The sequence below is a fragment of the Vitis riparia genome, chromosome 5 (genome assembly GCF_004353265.1).
Source record: "Vitis riparia cultivar Riparia Gloire de Montpellier isolate 1030 chromosome 5, EGFV_Vit.rip_1.0, whole genome shotgun sequence".
NCBI classification, from domain to species: Eukaryota; Viridiplantae; Streptophyta; class Magnoliopsida; order Vitales; family Vitaceae; genus Vitis; species Vitis riparia.
In genome coordinates this window covers 23,893,607-23,914,829 of record NC_048435.1, presented here as the reverse complement: position 1 = coordinate 23,914,829, position 21,223 = coordinate 23,893,607, and the positions used below count along the sequence as shown (strand labels likewise).

Genomic DNA, 21,223 nt, shown 5'->3' with positions numbered 1-21,223 from the left:
TGTAAAAATTTATTTTACTTTTTTATTGATATCTTAAAATTTTGTGTTACCTACTATTTAAATTTTGATTATAATATGTAGAAAAAAAAGTTTTCTAAAATAAAAATATTAATTTATCATAATTTCTTTTTTTTTTTTATCTTCATTATCACTTTTTAGGAGTTTTCTAAATGATATTTTTGTTATTCAAAAGACATTTGAGATAAGTCCAAATTTAGGGAATGTTTGATAAAACTTAATATAATTTAAGTTGACTTTAAATTAAATTATACTTAAGTTATTGATTTAAAACTTATTACTTAATTCTTACTTTAAATATTAAGGTTATTTGATAAAAATACTTAAAATTTATTTTAAATCATTAAATTAATATATTTATCTTCATAAGTTATAATTAAAATAAAAGAGATTAAGTAATAATAGAAGTCGTAGAGTATCAAAGGAGATCGTAAAGGTAATTATAACAAATTAAAATAAAAAATATAAATAAAAATATAAATTTAAAAATAAATTAATTATATTTACTTATTTCTTAAAATTGTTTTTAATTTGAAGTAGACGTGATATTTTATGGATGGAAATATGACGACTCTTCTTTAAAAATGATGTTTTAGACTATTTGTCAAACACTACCTTTGAAGGTTGAAAATGTGTTCCCTTGGGTGTCTACCTTCTTCAATTTTTGTCTCTACTCTCCATTTACATCTTTATCATATTTGTTTGAGGTGTGTACGTTACTTGGATTGGAATCTCCCCATTATTGAAGTCTACTGTGAGTCTGTGAGTATGAAACCAAGCCAATAGAATTAAAGAGCTTTTTTTTCTGTCTCTGTTTTCGTTACTCTGTTTTTGGAAGTCTTTCCTAGGAGGATAAACCAAGAATGCCTTCTGCATGGATTGCTCACCTTTCTAAGACTATAGCTGCCTCCTTGAATGAATTAGGTTTAGGGTTTAAGCTTTAAGGTTTATTCCCCATCAAGGTTTATACAATTAATAATCACTAGACATGTTGAATAAGGTGAAAAAACATAGAATAATTAAAAAATTTATCATATATATATTTCATATATCATATATAAAAAAGATTCTAACGCTATATAAATATAAACTTTTTTTAATCATATAAAAATGTTTTAAAACCATAAGAACTCCTTAAGCTAAAAGATGACAACATCTACACATTTGAGTATGAGTTACTACAAATGATATCAAAATCAATCTTTAATTTTGGTGTAAGGGTTTATTTTACACCGTAAGAGGTATTTATTTATTTAGTCTCATATTCTTATGGGTCTGTATGGAGGGTGATTGTGATGTCTCACATATCAGAAATAGGGAAAAGTTTTTAACAGTATATAAGTATGGGTTCTTTTAAATCATATAAATACATTTTAAAGTCTTGAAAACCTATTGAGCTCAAAACGGACAATATCTACACGATTGATTTTTCACCATATAAATACAATTTAAAGCCATGAAAATCTCTTAAACTCAAAACAGATAATATATATACGATTGGGTGTAAATCATCTCATTTGTCAAAGATAATTGGATTTTCAAGAGAACTATTGACATCATTGCATATGTAAGCAATGAAAACAATTGGTGGGGAAAAGGATAAGCAACATAACATCGTGATGATGGGCCTTACATACAAGCCAAATAACTTTTATTTCCATATCTTTACAATAATTAATTTCATAAATTCAACTTAATTTTTTTTTATAATTAAATTATATATATAACTAAACTTGAATGAATATTTCATTTTGAAACCCAAAATTCCATCCTTAAGAAAATAGTCAAATTTTACTCTTCTATATTTTTATTCATCTTTTTTGCTCATCAATCCTCCTCATTCTCCTTTTTATTTTGCAGTAATAAAATACCTTAAAATATTAAAGTCATGTTTAGTTTTCGAAAAATATTGAGAAAAGGAAAAAAAAATTAAGAAAAATAACTTTCTCATATTTAATTGTACCATAAAAAATACAAAAGAAAATCAAATATAATTAAAATAAAAACTTAAATATTTTCAATTAATTTAATCTTTATATTAAAAAATTAAAAGAAATTAAATAAGTTTGAGGTAGTGTATGAGAATAATTTATTAATTTTACATTTATTTTTTTATTTTTTTTCATTTTTATTTTCTTTTACTTTTACTTGCTATTTTCTTTTCTTGGAATTTCTTGAAAACCAAACATAGCCAATATATCAACTTTATTGAATGAGGAATAACATTACAAATTTAATGGGGTACATCATCAACTAAATCCCATTGAAATTGAGCTATAAAATAGAAACCCTAATTGGATGATGATTTAATTGAAGACCTGAATGATCAACCTAGGACCTAAGTATGAGTTTAGCTACAAATTCATCAATGTTCTTATCAGAAGTCCCACCTTCACTGACTGCCTCCACAGCCAACTTCCTCCATTTCTTTGCATTCTCCTTCATTGCTTTCCCCCTCTCCCCCTCCATTACTTCTCTTATACAATCCTCCACCTCTTTTCTTCCCACAATCCCATTCTCATCAACCCTAACCCTAATTCCCACCTTCCAAACATCCTCCACAAACTTTGCATCCGTGGTCTGATCCGTCCACTGCGGCATCCCCACCATTGGCACCCCTAAGCTCAAGGCCTCAACGGTCGAATTCCAACCACAGTGTGTGAAAAAACAACCGAGGGCGTCGTTGGCCAACACTTCCAGCTGAGGGCTCCACTTCACAAACCAACCTTTTCCTGACGTTTCATGGATGAAATGTTTTGGGAGCTTTGCCTCCTCAGAATCCCTAACCACCCACAAGAAGTAGTGGCCACTTCCCTTTAAGCCCCAGGCAAGTTCCTCCATTTGAGCTTCACTCAAACAGGCCATGCTACCAAACGACACATAAATTACAGACCGTGTTGGCTTATTGTCTAGCCAATTGATTGTGTGTGCAGATGGCTCTGAGGAGAAGAGATCGAATCCATATTCTGCTTCATTTTCGAGTCGATTGTCTAAGTACTTGGATGGGATTGTTGGTCCAATTGTAATCAAGGGAGAGAGCTTTGCCATTGCATCCACCACCTATTATTAAAAGCCCAAAATAGAATTAGACCATATTCCAACAATAGAACAAAAAAGTAAGAAAATAGATTTAGTAATCAAAAATTAAAAAAGATAAAAAATAAAAAACTATTTTTTATTCTTAAAAATAGAAAATATAATGCTTTTAAAATATATATATTTTAGTTATTTTCAAAATAAAAAAGAGGTTTTTTTTTCTTTATAAAATATCTTGTGATGTAGCCTAAAGCAGCTGAGCATCAAAACTTGCCTATTTTTAAAGTGTTTTCATCAGAAATATTATAAATAGAAAATTGCAGGATCAGGACAATTATCCTACCTCTTCCTCCAACTTGTAGAAGGTGTTGACAAGAACCCAATCAGCTTTATGGACATTGCAGAACTGATTCAATACCAGCTGAAAGTAGGCAGGATAAGACCCTGCAACATAGATGAAAGAAGGCATGTCCCTGAGCTCAAGCAAAGGCAACCCAGGAATCGATACAGGCGTGGACTTAACTGGAAGTGGTAGCAGCCCATGATATGCATGATAGTATATGTAATTAACAGCACAAGTTTGAGTGAAGAAAGCAGCTCCAACCAGGCCAAACTGCTTGGCAACATCCAAAGCCCAAGGCAAGAAGGCATCATAAACTATACAATCAAAAGGGTGTCCCAAGTCTCTATGTTTCTGGATGAGTTGAGCTAGGGTTCTTGAGCCTGCAGCTTCTAATTGGGTGAGATACTCATGGATGCTCTCGGCCTGCATGAACCCGCCTTCATCGAAGCCATCTGAGATTGTGTCTAGCTGAACTGAGCCTGCTTGTGGCTTGAAGGTTTTGGAGATGAAGATGGGGGTTGCAAGAGTGGCCTTGACGCCTTTGGAGACCAAGCGCCTTGAGAATTGGAGCATAGGATTTATGTGGCCTTGGCTTGGATAAGGAAGGACAAGGATATGGGCTCCATAGCTTTTCTTCTCCTTCTCCATTGTCTGCAGAACTTTGTGGTCACTTTCTCTCCCCAATTTACCAGGAGATTGGTAGCTAACATGCCATTTTTCCTGTAACCCAAGATATTTTTATATAGGACAAGGAGGGATTTTTGTGAAAAAAATATATGTTACTCGAAAAGAATATTTATTAAAATATGACATGTTTAAATCTATTTTTCGAACTTTTGGTATTTTTTTACATCAATTAAAAGTTGTCGAAAAGATAATTTTTAAAAATTATATTTTAAAAAATAATTTTAAAATTCAACTGAAGTACAAAAAATGGGAACATGGTAGAAAATTAGAACATCTTTCCACTAAACACTCCACCTATGGGGACACGTGACTAGAAAATTGAGGGTCCTTTGAAGAAGGCTCCAATATTATTATATCAGGCAATCAACTTTTCTAAATATTTAAGTGTTGTGTCGGGCTCCTTGGATGAGAGGGAGTGGGCCCCATATGCTTGGGGACCAAGTTGGTTGCATTGGAAAAGACAAAAGGGGAATATATATATAGTGAAAAATAGAGAGAATAGAAGAGAAGAGAGAAAAAAAACTTATCTTACTATCCAGATTTCATCAATGAGTCGATCTCACTGCATCTGTGATCCGATCAAATTGAAATTTGGAGGATATGTTTGAAACTCAAGTAGTTACAATCTGAACGATGGAAATCAGATTTTGAGATTGGGAACTGATGTTACTACCCGTGAACAGTAACAACGCTTTTGGTATACCTTCTCCACTTTTCTTTGTTTTTGCCAATAGAGATTGTATAATTAAAGGCTATATGTGTTCTTGATGTATTTGTGTGGAAATCCGGTATAATTTGAGGGATGATTTGTAGGTTATTGTGATTAAGGCCCCAATTGTAGTAGATATTGTGGTGATTTGTGTGATTTTATTATTTTTCATATTTTGCTTTCTGTGTATTGGTTAAATAAGGACCCGATTATGTAAAAAAACATACGATTGAATATACAATTTAATGATTCTCAATTTCTTCATGGTATCAGAGCTCGGATTGCTCTAAAACCCTAATCAATCCATGGCTACCCAAAAATGAGACAGTCATGAGTCTAATCAATCGGCAACCCATGAAAGAGAGTCGGAGATAAACTCCTCAATGGGCTCGGCCGGTGCATTCGACAACTCCCCACTCCATCTTACCATTGAAAAATTGAACGGAAAGAATTACAGAGGGTGGTGGGCATAGGCAATCAAGTTTGTTATTGATGAAAAGGGAAAGCTAGGGTTTCTTACTGGCGAGACTCGGCGACCACCTCCGATTGATGCAACAACATCCTAGAAATGGTGGTTTGAAAACTCCTTCATCACCTCATGCTTGATTAACTCCATGAAGTCAGCCATTGGCAAAACGTATATGTTCCTCCCGATGACAAATGATGTGTGGGATGCGATACGGGAAACATACTCCGATGCCGAGAATACTTTCCAAATCTTTGAACTCAAGATGCAACTCTGGCAGATGAAGTAAGGAAATCGGGAAGTCACGGTATACTACACCGAGATGTTGGGTTTGTGGCAAGATCTCGATCTCAACTGCGAAAAGGAATGAGAATGCACGGGCGACAATGTGTGCTTCAGGAAAAAAATGGAGAACGAAAAAGTCTTCTAGTTTCTAGCGGGGTTGAACTGCAAGCTTGACGACGTCAGGAGCAGAGTTCTTAGTCGTCGGTTGCTACCCTCCATCCGAGAGGTATTCTCTGAGGTGCAACTAGAGGAAAGCAAAAGAAGAGTGATGTTGAGGGAATATCTCATGATTAGGCCCAAGGCTTCAGCTCTTGTAACCCGTGGGCCTCACATTGGAACTGGTGGGTCTCATGCTGGATCAAGCCCAAGACAATCTAAGAGGGCTTATTGTGAGCATTGTAAGAAAATGGGCCACACTAAAGACACTTGCTGGACTTTACATGGCAAACCCGCGGATTGGAAGCCTAGACAGCCCAATAAAGCCCATAGTCATCAGGCCTCCACCGAAACCCAAGCAGATAAAACACCCACAGAAATTCATCAATCAACTTCTAGTGTGGGGTTTAATTTCAACCAGCTTACGAAATTATATGAGGGTTTTTTCTATTTTTCAAGCCTCTGGTCAGTCTTCTACTACTCTGTCATTTGGTTTTTTAGCCCACAAAGGTACCTTTTTTATAGCACTTAGCACAATGTCTCATATTACTCCCTGGATTATTGACTCTGGTGCATCTGATCATATGACTGATGCTCATCATTTATCTTCTACATACTCTCCCTGTGCCGGTAATTTAAAAGTAAAAATTGCAGATGACACTTTATCCCTAGTTGCTGGCAAATGGAGTATTCGTATTTCTAAGTCTATTACTCTCAAGCTTGTCCTACATGTTCCTAATTTATCTTGCAATTTTTTTTCTATTAGCTAGTTAACCAAACAGTCTAATTGCTCAGCTAAATTTCTACTCTTTCATTATGTTTTTCATGACCTATCATTGGGGAAGACAACTGGCAGTGCTAAGGAACGTGATAGTCTATATTGCTTCGACGAAACTGATGTGTGTGGACAATGTCCTCCTACTATTTGTAATTCTGCATCTTGTCCTAGGGAAAGTGGACTTTTGTTATGGCACAAAAGAATGGGTCATCCTAGTTTTTAGTGCTTGCAACATTTATTTCCTTCACTATGTTCAAATAAAGCTTCATGGGATTTTCAATGTGAAGTGTGTGAACTTGCCAAACACCATCATGCGTCTTTTCCTAAATCTAAGTATAAACCATTCATACCATTTACTCTAATTTATAGTGATCTATGAGGACCCTCACGTACCCCTAATAAGACCCATAAAAAATGGTTTATTACTTTTATTGATGATCACACTCGTCTGTGTTGGATATATTTGTTGACTGATAAAACTGAGGTTTGATTAGTCTTCATGAATTTTCACTCTATGATACAAACTCAATTTCACAGCAAAATTCAAAATTTTCTTATTGATAATGGTACTGAGTATTTCAATCACTCCTTGAGCACTTATCTATAAGAAAATGGTATTATCCATCAAAGTTCTTGCGTTGACACCCCTCAGCAAAATGGGGTTGTAGAACGGAAAAATAGACATATTCTTGAAGTTGCTTGTGCCTCGTTGTTTACCTCTCACATGCCCTCACAATTTTGGGATGACTCCATTTTGACAATCACATGTCTTATTAGCCGAATGCCTAGTCGGGTCCTATCTTTTGTCACACCCCTCCAAATATTCCAAGAGTTTTTTTCCCATTCTAGACTCAGTGCACATCTTCCATTTCGTGTCTTTGGGTCCATTATGTTTGTCCACACTCACGCACCTAAGCGGAATAAATTGGATCCCATATCACTTAAATGGGTCTTTCTTGGCTACTCTTCCACACAAAAGGGCTACAAATGCTATGACCCAATTTCACAGAAGTTATATGTTAGCCTAGATGTCACCTTCTTTGAGCATACTCCCTACTACTCACTTCAAGGGGAGTCCATGAGTGAAGCTAGACCACTCTTAACCTTAGACTACCTCAATGTTGCTATGTTCGAATCCACTTTGTACCTTAGATCTACCATTTCGCCTAATATAAAAGGACACTTGAACTCAGGGGGAGATACGAAAATATAGACAAATAGGGAAACACTCATCTACTCAAGAAGGCCAAAATCGAAGTTCAATGAGATACTTACCTTTGAAGCACTAAAAGATTCAAAACCGAGGATAGTTCCAACCCCTCGAGAGTCTGGTTCCAATCCTAATCAAGTAACAGATGACTTACCTATTGCTCTTAGAAAGCAACCTCGTTCATGTACTCTCCATCCTATCTCGAAATTTGTGTCTTATAATGCTCTTTCTACAAAGTGTCGTGCTCTTATGACTAACCTTGATAGAATCCAAATTCCTAAAAACATTCAAGAAGCCTTGGAGATTCCAAAATGGAAAAAGGCAATGATAGAAGAAATAAGGGCATTGGAAAAAAAAATGGGACTTGGAAAGTGATGACTTTGCCAAGATGGAAGAAACCAGTGGGCTTTAAATGGGTATTCATAGTGAAATATAAGGTGGATGGCATAGTAGAACAATACAAAACCTGCTTGGTTGCAAAGGGGTTCACTCAAACCTACGACATCGACTATACCGAGACATTTGCACCAGTGGCAAAGTTGAACATTATACGAGTTCTCTTATCCTTTGCAACAAACCTAGACTGGCCACTCCATCAATTTGATATCAAGAATGTCTTTCTGAATGGTGAACTGGAAGAAGAAGTGTTTATAACACTACCACCAGGGTTTTGTAAGGAATAAGAAAAATTCAAGGTATGCAAATTGAAGAAATCTCTGCATGGTCTCAAGTAAACACAAAGAGCATGGTTCGATAGATTTGCAAAGGTAATTAAGAACCAAGGATACCAATAGGGATAGTCAAATCATACTATGTTCTTCAAACAGTCCAACGATGGAGGAATGACCATCCTAATCGTGTATGTTGATGACATCATTCTCACTGGAGATAACATAGGGGAAGTGGAGAGGTTGAAGAAGGTCTTAGCCACAGAGTTTGAGGTAAAAGATCTGTGTCAAATGGGGTATTTCCTAGGAATGGAGGTTGCCATATCAATGAGAGGAATTAGTATTTCCCAGAGAAAGTGTGTACTTGACTTATTGACTAAGATTGGCATGCTTGGTTGTAAGCCAAGCGATACCCCTATCAAGGCAAGAAAAATGATGAAAAATAACAGAAAACTCGTGGATAGAGAGAGATATCAGTTACTAATAGGTAGACTAATCTACCTTTCCCACACTAGACCAGACATTGTTTTCTTCATAAGCGTGGTTAGCCAGTACATGTATTCACCAAAGGAAAGTCACCTGGAAGCAGTGTATAAGATCCTCAAATATCTAAAGGGTTCTTCAGGGAAAGGACTATTCTTTAGAAAGGGTAACAGTAAGAAGGCAGAGATCTATACATATACAAATTAGGCAGGATCAACATAAGATAGAAGGTCTACTACCGGTTACTATACCTATGTCTGGGGGAATCTAGTAACATGGAGAAGTAAGAAGTAGAGTATAGTAGCCAAAAGAAATGCTAAGGTTGAATTCAGAGCAGTTGACAAGGTATGTGTGAAGGACTATGGTGGCATAAATTGTTGGAAGAACTATACATTACAGTAGAGTTCCCCGTCAAACTCTATTGCGACAATACAACCGTCATTAGTATTTCTCATAATCATGTTCAGCACGACAAGACCAAACATATAGAAGTGGATAGACACTTTATAAAGGAGAAAATTGAGAATGAGACTATTTGCATGACTTATATCCCTACAAGGGAACAACTGACAGATAAATTCACCAAAGGGTTATAAAAATCAAGTTTTGAAGATTTTATTTGCAAGTTGGACATGATTAATATCTATGATCCAACTTGAGGGGGAGTGTGGAAATCCGGTATAATTTGAGGGGTGATATGTAGATTATTGTGATTGAGACCCCAATTGTGGTAGATATTGTAGTGATTTGTGTGATTTTATTTTTTTCTATATTTTTTATTTTTTCCATATTTTGTTATCTGTGTATATGTTAAATAGGGACTCGATTATGTAAAAAAACATACGATTGAATATACAATTTAATGATTCTCAATTTCTTCAATTTGGCAGCCTCTAGAGATTATTCTAGAAAAGACATGTGTAACTCATTATTGTTGATAGTTGAAGTTTGAATTGGACTAGGTACCGTGGTTTTTCCTTTTGCATTAGGAGTTTTCCACATAAAAATTCTATTGTCTGATTTATTTTTCTATTGCATGAGTTTATTTATTTATTGCTACTAGTTGATATTGCCTATTTAGTTTTGCACAAAAAAAAATGGTAGAAAAATATGGTGTTTATTGGAATATTGTAAATCCACCCTAACAAGTGGTATCAAAGCTAGGTTGATTATCAGTGGGATCTCTTGTGTGAATTAATAGAGGAGGTTGACAGTGGAATGATTAAACTCACAGTTTCCAATTATTCAATTTGGAAGACTAGAATGGAGGATATTCTATATTGCAAAGAGTTGTTTGAGCTCATTGAACGTAGGGGTTATAAGCCAGTTACTACAACTAAGTACAAAGGGAAGAAATTAAATAGGAAAACCATTGGACAGATTAGGTAGTGGGTTGATCAAAGTGTCTTCCATCATCTAGCCAAGGAAGTTGATGCATATAGCCTTTGGTAAAAATTAAAGAGTCTTTATGAGAGAAAGACTACACGGAACAAAGTATTTATGATAAGAAGACTTGTGAATTTAAAGTAAAATGATGGTAATAGTGTTACAGAACATCTCAGTTTTTTTAGGGCTTGTTGAATGAGTTGTCTACCATGAAGTTTATGCTAGATGATGAGGTACATGTTTTACTTTTGTTGAGTTCCTTACCAGATAGTTGGAAAACTTTGGTGGTATCCTTGAGTAATTTAGCCCTAAATGGTGTGATAACTGTCAACATGGTAAAAGACAACATGTTTAATAAAAAGGCAAGAAGAAAAGAGTTAGGTATTTCCTCTAATACAAAGCACTTGTTACAAAGAGACGGATGAGAAGTAAAAACAGAAAACCCTCCAGTGATTATAACCGTGACAAGTCAAGAGGAAAGTTAAAGTCCAGAAAATAGATAAAGTGTTTTATTATGGCAAGTTAGGGCACATTAAGAGAAAGTTTAGAAAGTTTAGAAAATAATAGTTTAAAGGAAAAGATAAAGAACAAAAATAGGACAAAGACATCATAGCACTTACATCTAATAGTGATACGATCATTGTTTGTGATGATGTGTGCATAAACCTTGCATGCTAGGATTCCACTTAGGTGGCTGATACAACAACGTTGTTTCATATCACTACACGTAGAGTGTAGACCCTCAATTTTGTCCCTTTAGCACATGTTTTAAAGTCCATTACCAATACTTTACAGTAATCTCTTGGTAGCTCATAGCTACTCACGCTACTTACCTTTCTTGAGCCACCTCAGAGATTTTAGTTGAGGGGTTTACCCGGCTCTACATTATGACCTTGGCTGCTCTTCAAGTTTAGATTAGGCTTCACTTAAGTGCACTTCAGGTTAGACTTAGTTAGGCCCACCTAGTCTCACCCTAGGCCCACTTAGGTACACCTAGCCCACTTAGGTCCACCTTGACCCATTTAGGTCCACCTTGACCCACTTAGATTCACTTAATCTCACTTAGGTCCACTTTAACCCACTTAGACTCACTTAAGCTCATTTAGGCACATCTAGGCCCACTTTGGTTTGCTAGGTCCACTTAGGCATCCTGACCCACCTATGTTACCTTTTAGATAACTCCTATATGACTTGCATAGTTCGCATGATTTGTATTTCTTAACACTTGCATGAGCTTGATTTCTTATTCATTTATCTATTTTTTTATTATATTTGTTTAGCTATTTGTTTATTGTTATTTATTTATTTGTTTTTACAAGATTGCATGTGATCAATTATCTTATCTCTTTTTATCATTACTATTAAATGTTTTTACTAATATGTACGTTAATAAATTTTTTTAGTAAGTTATTTTGTATTTTATTTTATTTTATTTGGTTATTTTCTTAAAGTGCTTTTAATATATATATATATATATATATATATATATATTGGTAAGTTAAGTTTTTTAATATATATATATATATATATATTTGTTTATACCAATTTCATAAGTTATTATTATTATTATTACCTTTAAAAAGGTTTGTTAATATTTTTTTTATTTTTTTTATTTTTTTTATTTTTGAATTATGATGTATATAAAATAGAAAAGCACTTTCCATAAAAGTTAAAATATTTCTTTGCAATTAAAACATCACTTTCCATATATCCACGTACATATCCCAAAAGGAAATAAAATATTCCATGAAAAGGATAGGTTGCCATATAAATGGGACAAAAAGGAATAGAAGAAGGATGGTGGGACTTTTTCTTGGAGAGAGAGACTTTTTCTTTTAGGGGAGATCAACACACGTAAGAGTTTTTTTGGAGGGAGCGGTAGAGGACTTGAATGACTAATTGGGCTACCATTTTGACACATCAAGAGAGTGTTTTTCCGATACAATACAGGTTAGTTTTTGGATTTTTGATACAGTGTTTCTTTTTAGTTTGGGTTTTAGTTGATTGGTTTAATTAATTGTTTGTGATAAATTCTTTTAAATCTCAATTTCGAACAATCTTTTATTTTTCTTAGATTAAATATCTCTCTTTTATGATTGCAATTCATTAGTTCTATGCTAGTTTATTTTAATCTACATGAAAGTTTAAATAAAGTTCATATTTTTAGTTTAATTTTAGTTTATTTTTAATTTGAATGAGTTATTGATCTTAAATCTATTAGTTTAATTGGACTTGTAAGGTAAAGTTTATATTTTTTAATTCTGATTAGTTTAAATTCTAGTTTATTTTTAATTTGAATGAGTTATTGATCTTAAATCTATTAGTTTAATTGGACTTGTAAGGTAAAGTTTATATTTTTAATTCCGATTAGTTTAAATTCTAGTTTATTTTTAATTTGAATGAGTTATTGATCTTAAGTATATTAGTTTAATTGGACTTATAAGGTAAAGTTTATATTTTTAATTCCGATTAGTTTAAATTCTAGTTTATTTTTAATTTGAATGAGTTATTGATCTTGAATCTATTAGTTTAATTGGACTTCTAAGGTAAAGTTTATATTTTTAATTCCAATTAGTTTAAATTCTAGTTTATTTTTAATTTGAATGAGTTATTGATCTTAAATCTATTAGTTTAATTGGTCTTGTAAGGTAAAGTTTATATTTTTAATTCCGATTAGTTTAAATTTTAGTTTATTTTTAATTTGAATGAGTTATTGATCTTAAATCTATTAGTTTAATTGGTCTTGTAAGGTAAAGTTTATATTTTTAATTTCGATTAGTTTAAATTCTAGTTTATTTTTAATTTGAATGAGTTATTGATCTTAAATCTATTAGTTTAATTAGTCTTGTAAGGTAAAGTTCATATTTTTAATTCCGATTAATTTAAATTCTAGTTTATTTTTAATTTGAACGTATTATCGATCTTAATTCTTTAGTTTAATTGATATTGTGAGGAAAAGTTTACATTTTTAATTCCAATTAGTTTAATTCTAGTTATTCATGTGTTTCTTAAAATCTAAATGTTAGTTTTTGGATGATAATTTTGTTAGTTTATTTTATTAGGAAGTTATAAATTTGTTGCCTTAGTGATTGTTGGTCAAATTTTTTTTTGAGGGCCACTAGAAACCCATGAAGGTTGGTCTTTACTCTCACCACTTTAATTGACAAGATTTCCTAAAATCTTTATTTCGTGATCTTTGTTTCCTTTTGTTTTGATTGATATTTTGTTTTCTATTTTTGTTATTTTAAAAATTAATTTCCTTTATTTTAAGATAAAACTCTTTTTATAAAAAAAAAAAAAAAACCCATTTAAGAGATTTGTTTTTTAAAATTCATTTAAAGCCTCTAGAATCAAAATCTCTTTTCTATTTAAAAAATAACATGCAACCATATCTTAATCGGTTTGCATCCTTCTCAATTTTCAACAAAAATTTTGGTTTTAAACAAAACGTGAATCAAAGTTTGTGGTCCCAAATAAATGGGACAATTTTAGGCTAAATTTGTGTATATTAATTTGGGGAATTGGTGAAACCCCTACATAAGAAAATCTTTTTCAAAATTTATTTTTACTACCACTCTACTATTTATTGTAATTATATTTACATTTTTCTTTTTAGGAATTGTATACAAGATATGTATGATAATTAATTAGATAAGCATGCTAGGATTTATTATTTATTATTTATTATCTAACCCCCATCTCCTGAGGAAGCGCATTAGGAGTTATATATGCTATCCAGGTATGTTCCCAAAATTTCATGAATATGCATGTCATTGCCCTTGTTTGATGTCATACTTGATTGTCTCGATGCTTGTTTGATCATCCTTGATAAAATGCATGTCATGTGTCATATTTCTGAATTAACCATTGATGTTTTATGATAGCGCTTAAGAAGTGGTTCAGGTACGCACCCTAACTCTCCTTTATTGTGATTGATCTCCTTATTTAGCATGCTACTTTCTGAAATCACCTAGCTTACTTAGGTATCTACAATTAATCAATTAATTGCCCCATTTCCCCAATTTAGTAAGTAAAGACCTCTTTAGGGCTTAGAGGGGTGCTACCTTCTAGAGGTACCTTCCCAATAAGTAACCTGATCCCTGGACCTAGACTCGGGTTTTTCAAAGACATACTTTTTCTAAAAATTATGGAGTCACATTTTAGGGTTTTTCTTTCTTGTTTTATTTTTCCTTTAAAATAAAAATAAAATAAGTGGTGGCTCCAACTTTTCCAAAACTAAATATTTTTTCACAAATAAAAAGCGAGTCTCGTCGATCGAGTGGGGACACACGTGAAAAATGCGGGTCCACATAGAGATTTCTTCTCTTCTTATACCAGTGGCAATTTTGGTTGGGTTAGGATGAGAAATAAAGCAAAATATGAAATTGTTGGCATGGGAGATATAGAGTTAGAAACTAGCATTGGGTGCAAATTGGTTCTGAAATATGTCAGACATGTTCTTGAAATGCATTTTAGTTTGATCTCTATTAGGAAGCTTGATGATAAGGGCTACCATAGTCACCTTAGAGAGGGTAAGTGGAAGCTTACTAAGGGTTCTTTTGTTTTAGCTTAGAGGAAGAAAAATAATACTCTCTACAAGACAGAAATGAGACTAGTCAAAAGAGAGGTGAACATTGTTCAGAATAAAGCCTCTACTGAGCTATGACATAAGCGGTTTGGTCACATAAGTGAAAATAGACTTCAGGTTCTTGCCAGAAAGAAGTTTCTACCAGTTAAAGGTATGTCACTATTACCTTGTACACAGTGTATGTTTGGAAAGCAAAGTAGAGTTGCATTTCGTAGATTTCCTTCACGTAGAAAACCAGATATTCTTGATTTAGTTCACACTGATGTTTGTACTATGCAAAGTAATACTCTTGGTGGTGCACTTTATTATGTGACTTTTATTGATGACCATTCAAGAAAGGTGTGGCCATATGTTTTGAAATCCAAAGACTAGGTACTTAATGTATTGATGCGAACCTCAATCAACACGCTTTGAGACCCAACAAACAGTATTGGAATAATTGCCCAAGAAAGCTAAAATACATATTTTTGATAGAACCCTGACCCAATGTTTATAAGTGAAACGCGAACCAAATGTATAAGTAACATACCTTGACCCAATGATTACAATGGAATCACGAACCAAGGTATAAAGTTTGAACGCCACAAGGAAGAATTTCTGATAAGTTCACAGTTCTTGAAGAACCAAAAGAAAGGCAAAGCCTCGCCTTTTCTGATTTTTTATTCAATCAAAATTATCTCCTATTACAATGAGTCAAAAAACTTACTAAATATTAAAACCCTAAATAAAAGTTGATTTGGTCTAAAATTAGCAAATCCAAAATAGGAAAATAGCTAAAAAAAAGTGTTCTAAATAATAAAAGCCAAAAATTAAGGTAGATTTGGCCTGAAATTAGAAGCTCTAGAATAGGAAAAATGTTTATTAACTGATATGGAGTTGGAAAGTCAATCAGTCATTAATCTACACCATAAATCACGTCCAATCAAGACATATTAGCCCTCAATAGCTTGGATTGAATTTATTACACCTTCATCTTCCTTTAGGCCAAGCTTGGAATGTCCTACGTTAGAATCAACCCAAATCTCTTGAATTAGCCCATTAAGTGCTTCTTTGATCTTCTTGGATCTTGCTTTAGTAATAAGCCCAATTGAACATGCAATGGATCCTTGAATGCTTGTTGATTCTCATCATGTATTCAAAGATTTTCATGTGAAGATTGAGGACAAATTGGCAAATAGTTAAAATCTGTTAGAGCATACAATGGTGGTGAATTTAATGGGCCATTTGAGCAATACTGCAGAAGTCATGGCATTAGGCTTGAAAAGACGGTTCCTAAGACCCTGCAACAAAATGGTATAGTTGAGAGAATGAAGAGAACCATTTGTGATATAATCAGGTGTATGCTCTCTCATGCAAAATTGTCTAAGTCTTTTTGGGGTGAGGCTATGAAGACAACTATTGATTTGATTAATTTGTCTCCATCCTATCCTTTAGAGGATGATATTACAGAGAAGGTTTGGATAGGAAAATTTGTTTCCTTTAAGCACTTTAGAGTGTTTGGTTGCAAGGCATTTGTTCATGTTCTTAGAGACGAGTGGCCCAAGCTTGACAACAAGACTAAACAGTGTATCTTCTTGGGTTATTCAAATGAAGATTTTGGATATAGGTTATGGGATCCAGCTACCAAAAAAATTATAAGAAACAGAAATGTTGTCTTCTTCGAAGATCAAACCATTGAAGACTTGGATCAGGTTAAGAAGCCAAAGCCTTTTAGTAAAGAATAAGTTGATTTGGGTCTAGTCTCTCCTAACTCTGTGGGACATAATGAACACAAGAAAGTTGTGCAAGAAGAACAAGTTAATACAGTTAACAAAAATGATGAGTCTGTAGTTGATGATATAGAAGAAAATCCTACAATTGAGAATAATGGCCTAGAACAACAACAAAAACAAGCTACTTCAGAGTTGACTACTAAAACATAATTAAGAAAATCTACTAGAGAACGTCAACCTTCCATAAGGTATACTAGTGATGAGTATTTGTTACTTTCTAATGGGAGAGAACTAGAAAATTATCAAGAGGTTCTGCTGCATGATAAGAAAAAAAAAATCATTAAGACCTATGCATGAAGAGATGAAATCTTTGGATAAGAACAACACTTATGAATTGATGGAGTTGCCTAAGGGTGAGAGAGCATTGAAGAATAAATGGGTACAGAAAAGGAAACCTGAACCAAACATATCACAGCTAAGGTATAAGGCAAGATTGGTTGTGAAGGGTTTTAGTCATAATAAATACATTGACTTTGAAGAGATTTTCTTGCTCGTGGTTAAGATGTCTTCTATCCGAGTTGTGTTAAGTTTGGCTGCCAATATGAATCTAAAGATTGAACAGCTTGATGTGAAGACTGTTTTCCTCCATGGTGACTTAGAAAATGAAATATATATATATATATATATATATATATATATATATATATATATATATATATATATATATATATAAAGTTTTACAATCAAAGGCAAGGAACACTTAGTGTGTCGATTGAAGAAGAACTTGTATGTTCTCAAGCAGGCACCGAGACAGTGGTACAAGAAGTTTGATTCTTTCATGGTTGAGCATGGGTATGATAGAACTACTTCTAACCATTGTGTGTTTGTGAAGAAATTCTCTAATGGGGAATTTATTATTCTCTTACTATATGTGGATGACATGCTGATTGTTGGTTGTGATACTGGTAAAATTGATAAGCTGAAAAAGGAGTTGAGCAAGTCCTTTGAAATGAAGGACTTGGGGTCTGCAAGTCAAATTCTTGGTATAAAAATTTCTCAAGATAGAACATATAGAAAATTGTGGCTATCTCAAGAAAGCTATATTGAAAAGGTTTTAGACAAATTCAACATGGGCAAGGCAAAACCAGTGAGTTCTCCACTTGGAAGTCATCTAAAGCTAAGTTCCAAACAAAGTCTTTCAAGCGAGAAAGAAAATGAAGAAATTCGAAAGGTGCCCTATGCATCAGTCGTGGGTAACTTAATGTATACCATGGTGTGCACGAGGACTAATATTGCTCATGTTGTTGGAATTGTCAGCGGGTTCCTTTCTAATCCTAGCAAAGAACACTGGGTTATAGTGAAATGGATTCTCAGGTATCTGAGGGATACTTCTAAGACATGTTTATGTTTTGGGACTAACAAACTTGTGCTTGTAGGATGCACAGATGCAAATATGGCTAGGGACATTGATTCTAGAAAGTCTACTTTTGGTTATTTGATCACTTTTTCAAGGGGAACAGTGTCATGGCAATCAAGGTTGTAGAAATATGTTGCGTTGTCAACCATAGAGGCTGAATATATTATTATCACTGAAGCTAGCAAGGAGTTACTATGGATGAAGATGTTCCTACAAGAATTAGGTCTACAGCAAAAAAGGTATCTACTCTACTGTGATAGTCAAAGTGTTATTCATCTCAATAAGAATCCAACTTTTCACTCTAAATCCAAGCATATTGATGTGAGATATCATTGGATTCGTGATACACTAGAGATGAAATTGTTTTGCCTTGAGAAAATCCATACTGATGAGGATGAATTAGATATGATGGCAAAACCAATACCTATAGAGAAGCTACAATTCTGTAAAAAGCAAGCGAACTTGGTAGAGTCCTTCACATAGTCGAGAATGGGAGATTTGTTGGGCTTCCTCGTATATGAATGAGTGGTGCTCATATGCTTGGAGACCAAGTTGGTTGCATTGGAAAAAACAAAAATGAACAAATATATATATATATATATATATATATATATATATATATATATATAAACAGAGAAAAAAGAAGAGAGAGAAAAAACGCATCTCACTACCTAGATTTCATCAATGAGCCGATCTTACTTCATCTATGGTTCGATCAAGTTGAGATTTGGAGAAGAGATTTGAAATTCAAGTAGCAACAATCTGAACGGTGAAAATTAGATTTTGAGTTGGGAACTGATGTTACTACACGTGAACCGTAACAACACTTTTGGTATACTTTATCCAATTTTCTTTGTTTTTGCCAAGAGATATTGTATTATCCAAGGCTATGTGTTTCTGATGTATTTGACAACCTCTAGAGATTATTCTATAAAAGACAGGTGCAACCTATTATTGTTGATAGTGGAAGTTTGAACTGGACTAGGTCCCATGGTTTTTCCCTTCGCATTGGGGGTTTTCCATGTAAAAATTTTAGTGTCTGATTTATTTTTCTGTTGCGTGAGTTTATTTATTTATTGTTGCTAATTGATATTGTCTATTTAGTTTTGCACAAAGAAATGGTAGAAAAATTATGGTGTTTGTTGGAATATTGTGAATTCACCCTAACATTAAGTTATTAGGATTGAGGACCACAATATAATATATGCTCTCTAGGAATAATAATTTTGATGACATATCAAACTTGTCATGAAGGAAACGGTTGCCAAAAGCTAAATTGGTCATATTAGGCAATGGACCTAGCTAAAATGGTCCACCCGCAACAATTGAGATCATTCTATTTGCCATATTCACATTGCACCCTCCATGTAGAGCTACTAGTTCTACCTCAACCATTGGTTAGTTCACATATCACTCACAAGTTCAAATGATCCCACGAAAATGATTTGGGTGAATTGACAGTAATTTTTACTCAAATTATTATTATTATTATTATTATTATTATTATTATTATTATTATTATTATTATTTTGGAAAGTTAATATTAATTATAGAGTTAAGATTTTGGTAAGTTTGATTAGGATTAAAAAAATTGCTTATTGTAATCTAGAAAACTTTATAAATATATGATTTTACATGAAATTTTAATGAAAATAAAAAAATTAAAAATAAAAAAAAAACGAATCATAAGAAGAAAAGAGAAAAGTTTGATTGTTCAACTAAATTGGTAATTTCAGACAAAATTTCTAAGTATCTCCTAATTTGATTGTTCAAATCCTTACTCCAACTACTTGTCTAATAAAGATCAAGATGTTAAAATAGTATAGAAATCAAGGAATTTAATTAAAGTTGTAGATGGATGAAATTGAATCAATCAAGTTTTTGAAATTACTATTTATTTTGAATTATTTCTTTAAAGTGTAGAGGATGTTAGAGTAGCAATTTTTTTAACTAAATATTTTGTGCCTTATTTTGGGATTAATCTAGATTTTAGTAAGATTGATCCAATTTTTGTTGGATTTTTACCAAGTCATTGGATAAGGGTTTCATTTCCTTTTAAATATTTCATGTTTATGGTAGAGAGACACTAGCAGCCATTTTCTTGTCTTACCAAATTATGAGTATTTGGCTACCAAGAAAATCTCCTTTCACCCCTTGATTTCCAAATCATTTTTCATAGGATTTTCTTAAAAATAGGTTGATTCTTGTATTTCATTCATTTGTCATTTTGTCATCTATTTTGGTTGGGGTGAAAATTCATTTTCCTCTTGATTAAGCTTTAAAAAGAGGTTGAGATCAAGCTTGGTGTGGACTTCAAATATATTCTGAAAGATGAAGACATACAGCTAAAATGAGAAGATGTTAGTCAAGTAATCCATGAAAGATTAATGGACTTAAGTTAGGTAAACCTTTATATATATTGTTATCTTCATAATGAAATTTTTTATCATTAATAGGCCTATGTTTTTTTACCTCTTAGGAGATTTTCCACGTAAAATCTAATGTAATTGTCTCTGTTTCTTTTATTCTACTTTTTTATTTATTTCCAATTATTGATATCATTTGTTACTTAAGCATGTATATTAAATGAATAAAATATGAGCTAAAATTGCTATGATTATCTTTTGCAAATTCTTAAATTATTTTTCGTTCAATGTACCACTCATTATTTTTAATATGATCCAAAATAATAACAAATTTATTATTATTTTCTTCTTAGAATAAAAAGGATTACCATTTGGTAATTTTGTAATTAATTAGTTGAGAGCTTAGAAGAGCAGGGCTTTTTCTTTTTTTTTCTTTTCTTTTCTTTTCTTTTTTTCTTGAGAAGAATTATGATTTAATTAGTGGAGGTACTTGCATACATGTTTGGTTAGCTTAAGAATTAAAAGAGAGAAATGATCATGAGAAGATTTGTCTCATTTATTCATAGGCACTCTCTTTTCCAAATCCACTTAAAAATTCTCTTGGAGTTTTATTTGACTTATTACAATGCTTTTTAAAACCTTCACCATTTAGAAGCAAATCCCACCATTTTGGTGATTTGATCTTCATATGCTTTTACAACCCCATTAAAGGCTGTCAAGCACACAAAAAGCAGAAAGACAACTTTGAGGCCCACATGGGGATCTTGCATACAAAAAGACTAGGCTCTCAAGTTTAATTGATGACCAACTCATGAATTTTTATATGGCATCATGATACACTATGAGATTGTATCTCTTCCTTTTTTTAATAAAAAATAAATTTAAAATTAATAAATTATTTTTACATATAATTTA

At 32.9% G+C, this 21,223-nt stretch overlaps 1 protein-coding gene across 1 annotated transcript; it reads right to left on the bottom strand.

The window, feature by feature from the left end:
- Nucleotides 1-2,206: 2,206 nt before the first annotated feature.
- LOC117913936 (UDP-glycosyltransferase 74F2-like) lies at nucleotides 2,207-4,104 on the bottom strand. The gene is made up of 2 exons (XM_034829068.1): nucleotides 3,398-4,104; nucleotides 2,207-3,078 (listed from the first exon to the last, which is right to left on the bottom strand). Exons 1-2 carry the CDS (start codon nucleotides 4,043-4,045, stop codon nucleotides 2,350-2,352), a joined length of 1,377 nt encoding a protein of 458 aa, XP_034684959.1. The 5' UTR covers nucleotides 4,046-4,104; the 3' UTR covers nucleotides 2,207-2,349.
- Between the last annotated feature and the right edge of the window lie 17,119 nt (nucleotides 4,105-21,223).